Source organism: Lygodium microphyllum, chromosome 13, assembly GCF_053477565.2.
Source record: "Lygodium microphyllum isolate KBCC chromosome 13, Lygodium_microphyllum_v1.1.10, whole genome shotgun sequence".
In the NCBI taxonomy this organism is placed as follows: Eukaryota; Viridiplantae; Streptophyta; class Polypodiopsida; order Schizaeales; family Lygodiaceae; genus Lygodium; species Lygodium microphyllum.
Window position 1 is genome coordinate 59,401,014 of NC_141147.1, and position 5,501 is coordinate 59,406,514.

The 5,501-nt window shown below is 40.9% G+C and overlaps 1 protein-coding gene and 1 pseudogene across 1 annotated transcript; both read right to left on the reverse strand.

The window, feature by feature from the left end:
- Positions 1-535: 535 nt before the first annotated feature.
- On the reverse strand, positions 536-1,243 carry LOC148026672 (uncharacterized; annotated as a pseudogene).
- A 3,183-nt stretch (positions 1,244-4,426) lies between these two features.
- Positions 4,427-4,795, reverse strand: LOC148026673 (glucan endo-1,3-beta-glucosidase-like). The gene has a single exon (XM_087690335.1). The coding sequence runs from the start codon at positions 4,793-4,795 to the stop codon at positions 4,427-4,429; it is 369 nt and encodes a 122-aa protein (XP_087546461.1).
- Between the last annotated feature and the right edge of the window lie 706 nt (positions 4,796-5,501).

Consider the following 5,501-nt stretch of genomic DNA (forward strand, 5'->3'; position numbering starts at 1 on the left):
ATGTATCCAATGTATCAAGACATAAGCTAGACCTCAAGCTGTTTTTAATGAGATTTTGTCTAGAAAACCCTCGTTCACATGAGGCTGTACTTGCTGGAATAACTATGCATGTTTGCCACAAATGCATCATCCCTAGATATAAATCCCACCAAGTCTTTGTAGTGCTACAAAACTCCCAAGCATCATACATACCCCTGTTTCTTGCAACACGATATAGCATCCCAACAAAATCCTCTCGCTCATTCATACACCTTCGAATATCAACTGTTTGACTATCAACATTGAGTTTATTTATTAGTCTTTCCAACCATTCTTGACTCCTTTTGTCTCGATCAATAGCATCCATGGGATATGAAGAAGGATTAAATATCTTGAATGCATTGAAAATTGGTACATCCTCAAATCTAATAGTCAAAGCATTCAAAATATTTTACACATATGCTCGTGCAACACCAATACATTCTGAAAGAGAACCTTTCTCATTTCCATCACCTCCAGGAATTGTATTTAAGTCCAATTTCTCATCTTCCCTTTCTCAATCACTTGTATTCTTAGCTCCTTTCTTCTTCTTTTTTGACACTTTTGGAATTGCAACATACTTCAAGACATGCGTATGTGATATACCATTAGCATCTACAAAATCAAAATTCCCATTTTTTGTCATATTCAAGAATGCTGAGAGATGCTTTGAACCATTACCAAATTGGTCATTATTACATGTAATATATCTCCTATTGAGTTTCTCAAAGGTTAGATCAATAAGGGCGCCAATTGTTGTTACATCCATCTCTTGCCTTTGAAATTTAGAGTTGAGTTTGTTCAACTCTGCAAGTACATATGCTAAGAGGTGTATGATGAATTGCACCATAAACATTGTAGCATATTTATACCATTTTTTCTCATGTCTTTTCCATTGCTCAAGCACAGGAGGCATGATCTGAACAAATCTTTCCATCACTTTGCCCCTTGAGAGCCATCAAACTGCATGCATTTGTAACATTTTCAAGTCCATAATGTCATACTCATGCATTATTTTCCAGAGCTCCATATGACGGTTTGTTGATCTTCCTAACCATGAATATACTTTGCTTGCAACCTTATCCACAAAGGCAAATACATGTGGATGTGTCGCAAATCCATCTTTTGCTGCAAGTGCTTGTCGATGGGCAATACAATGAATCCCCATGACACGTGGCAACAATGCTTGAAAGCGTGCCACAACTCCTGTCCTATGCCCTGTCATAGCTGAAGCTCCATCAGAAGCAATAGCAACTAAGTTTTGCTTGTCTAAACCACTTTCCAAGAAAAATGCATGTATAGCATCATACATGGACTCAGATGTTCCATTATCCACTAGCAATAGCTGCACAAATCCACTAATTGCATTTCCTTTGCCTCCATCATTGATATAAGAAACATAGATAATAAGATGCTTTTCCATAGTGTGATCAGTGCTCTCATCAATGAGCAATGAAAAGAAAGGACTAGCACACATCTCTGCATACATTTGCTTTCGAACATGGTCCCTCATAGCCAACATCATTTCTCTTCCTGAAACAAGATTTACATAGGATCCATATTCATCTGATGCAGGCATATTTGGAGTGCAAAGCTCTCTTTGCAACCTGCATAGCTGTGGATATTTTTCCAATGGTATATCTTCACATACACAAAAATATACTAATTTCATACATGATATAATTCGCTTTTGTTCACTATGGACTATGGTATCCAATCCATGGTCCATATGTCCTTTGCCATCATTACCAAACTTTGCCTTGGCATTACGAGTACGTACTACACTAATGTGGTCAAATGTCTTTGCGTGGTCATTCAATGCTGACAATTGGATGCTTTGAGAGCCTCCATGAGTGTAGTTGTTCACTTTGTTGGCATCTTGACACCATTGGCATTTCACTCTTTCGTCATTACAAATAGACTTGCATATATATGCCCATGGATGCAAAAGAGTCCATTGATGCCGCCACTTTCGTTTCACCTTTTTAATGGAAGCATTTGACCCATCAACTGTCATACCCACATTTTCATTGCCAACTCTTGATGCCAAACCCACATTTTCATTGCCTCTAGATAGAAAAGCAGCTATAGAAGGATAAGCCTTCCTTTTCTTTGCCAAACCCTTTTGAGATTTGGATGCATCCATAATCGAGTAATCTACAATACGTAAAATGATCCCATAAAGCAATGTACTTCATGTTGTGATAATAATATTAATGCCTTTGAAAGGTTGTTATAGAAAACAAAAGATGATTGTCAATGTGTACCTGGAGGCTAATAATTGAAGTGAATATACGTTGTTGAATTAGAGAGAGATTTCCAAGTCCCAAGCCTTTTACTCAAAATCCAATAATATCTATTGTCACACAAAAACTATCAAAGATGCTTAATCCATCAAATATTGAATCATAATGCATATTATACTTTGAGCATAACATTATGTTTCAAGTATAACATATTAAGCACCATTAGTAGAGTGAATCATAATGCATGTTATACTTTGAGAATAACATGCCATTTCAAGTAGTAGTGCATATTAAGCACCATGGGTAGGATGCACAAAAATATAATAAAAGCAACCACTTAGTTGCATTCCATTCTATTGAAACGAGCCATGAGATTGTAGGCCTAAAAGCACGTCACACCTACATTATTCATACACCCACTTTTAGATTTGTTAGTATTATTGGTACAAATCATCTTTCTTAGTTTAGCTTCATGTCATTGTCATCCATGCTTTGTACACATTCTAGACTAGGAAAAGTAGTGTACACATTTGAATATGGTTCAAAAGTCCAAGAGAAGTCGTCTCCAATGGGTTAAAGGCTATTCCCACAAGAGACTCTTTGGAAGTTACCAAATTCAGTACAAGTAACATGAAGCAAAATTTTAGATGATGTGCATACATCAATCACTCAAGTTGGATAAGGTATGGCTCCTAAGGACACACGTATGAAGTTAGAGCAAGAATCCCAAAACAAATCCTCAACAAAAGAACTAGTTTCTATCTCTTTGGCTACTTTGAAGATGATTAAAGGAACATGCAAGCTATAAATCTTTGAAAGGTTGCTAACTTGCACAATGCTAAAGTGTGATAGCTAATAGCTATGATTAATCATGATTCATCCTTAAACTCTTGATAAATCAATCAATTGATACAACAAAAAATCCATTGTATCACGATTCACAAGTGGTACATGGTAGTAGTAGCCTGTAGGTACCTGTCTAGTCGAATCTCCTGCCTTCTCAGGCGCACTGAATGCCAGTTGCACTCTGTAGACTCGCCAGTTGCTAGTCACGACTCACAATCACAAGCTGCTTCACGACTCCTAAGTCCTGACTCTCAGCCACCACTGTAGCCTGCAACTTCCAAAGTTCCAAGTTCCCTCCAGGCTCCACTCTCCAGGCTTACGTCGTGTTGTGGACTCTGGAGACTCGAGAGTTTTGACTCCTTGGCGGTTGGAAGTTGGAACCAAGTCTCATAGCACCTCGGGCATGTCGATGATGGGAGTCTGCAACTTCCCTCCAGCCTCCAGTCTTCCGGAATCCGTCGCACAGTTGTCAGTGCACTCGTGACTCAGAGTCCAGAGTCCCGAACAACCTGCACTGGCCCAGATGTGGCAGGTGACGAAGGCGAAGGCCTTCTCATGGTCCTGCAGAGACGTCCTGACTCCTGAGTCCTTCGCAAGTTCGCACTGCGGCAGCTGGGAGTGGGCACTGGGCACCTGCCGGCAGCCTACGGACTGCCGAATCGCCGATGTACCTACAGGCCTGACTCCTGACTCCTGAGGCTACTACCTATTGGCCAATGGCCAGTCGCCACTCGACTGTAAACTGTAGCAGGCCGCGACGTGCAGGCAAGTTGCAACAGCACTACAGTGAGTCATGACCAGTCTACACTGTACAGTTACTCAGATTCCAGGACTCTATCTTCTTCGAAATTCGAACTTCGTGAATCGATTCACGTTTTGTGTACTATCACAGAACTTTTGATATCGATAGATCTCGAATCTCGATTCTCCATTCTTCACCATCGATTCTCCACCGTCGATTCTCAAATTCTAAGTTTTAGTTATAAATAAGGTAAATAAACTAATAACTATAGTAATTACTAATAGTTAACCGGTAAAAATGAAAGGTAACTTGTAAATATTGACATGTCAAATGACAGAAGAATTTTGACTGAGCATGTCAAGATGACAGGGAAAACTCAATCTTGAACTTGTATTTTTACAAGGCATTTTTGAAAAGGCTTGTTTTGACAGGCAAAATAGCCTTTGACAGGAAAAACAGCCGTCAAATTTAGCCCTTTCTAGTCGCTGCGCACAGGCGTCGCTTAAGCGACATTCGTCGTCGCCTATTCGACGCTTGTCGTTGCTTAAGCGACGCACAGTTTTTATAAGCAATTTTATACCCGCTGGCAGCAGGTACTGCGAGTTGCCTGGTCCCCTGTCAGGACCTCGTTGGCCATCGAGATGTACTTCGTGATGGAGGCATACGGCACAATCCTGCTTTGCACCCATTGGGCTGCCATGGCGGGGCTTGCTGCAAGGGGCTGCAGCTCTGAGTTGGTTGCTTGCACTATCCGGCTGATGCCATTGCTGCCTGAGCCCATCATAAAGGCCTGAAGCACCAGTGGGTCTGTGTCATAGATCATCACGTCCTTGAAGCCATTGGATTGTAGAAGAGCCACCACTTCGTGGGGTGAGGGAAGGTTATCGCCCACCCGACCGTACGCCACTCCTACTGCAGAAGCTGAGATCAAATTTGATGCCATAAAAACCACACACACAATCGTGAGTCTAGCAGGACGCCTGCAGTACTGCAGGGCAAGACATGATTGCGTCCTACTAAATAAAGTACAGAACCTCACATATGTACTCCATTATTATGCATGCTTTTGGAACGTGAAGAGAAAGCAGCTCAGGCCTCACTGCTGAGTGCCAAACGAGCTCTATGCGATGAATTGAGAAACCAGTTGACCTTTTCATTGAATGTCAGTGTCATGCAATTTAGGTGTGACAGGTCTTCGAAAGATATCGAGTATGAATAACCGTATATTTATCGTGTCTGAAAGCAGCACAAGCACAGTCATATAGGAACTTATAAAGAAGGCACATATGTTTATGGCAACCAGGTGCTGGCTTCATGTCTGCTAGGTTTGATGCCATATCCAACGTAACGAGAGGGCGATCAATTTTCAATATAATCAAGCTGCAATTGGTCTGTTTGGCTTCATCCATACCCAACGTAATCAGAGAGTGATCAATATGTTCAGGTAATTGGGAGCAGAAATTCCTGATTCAAAAGGCAGGTGGAGGAAAGGAAAATCATTACTGATGACAAAGATTGTAGTACATGAACTTTTGCAAATCAGTATGCCGTATTCTAACTGACTAACAATACGCAAAGGGGAATTAGGAGATCATTTGTTCCTGTTTATGTTTGAGAGACATGAAAGAGCATCTATGATTTCCGAAAGG

Coding starts and splice junctions, on each gene's coding strand:
- LOC148026673 (XM_087690335.1), bottom strand. CDS start 4,795: ATGGCATCAAATTTGATCTCAGCTTCTGCAGTAGGAGTGGCGTACGGT.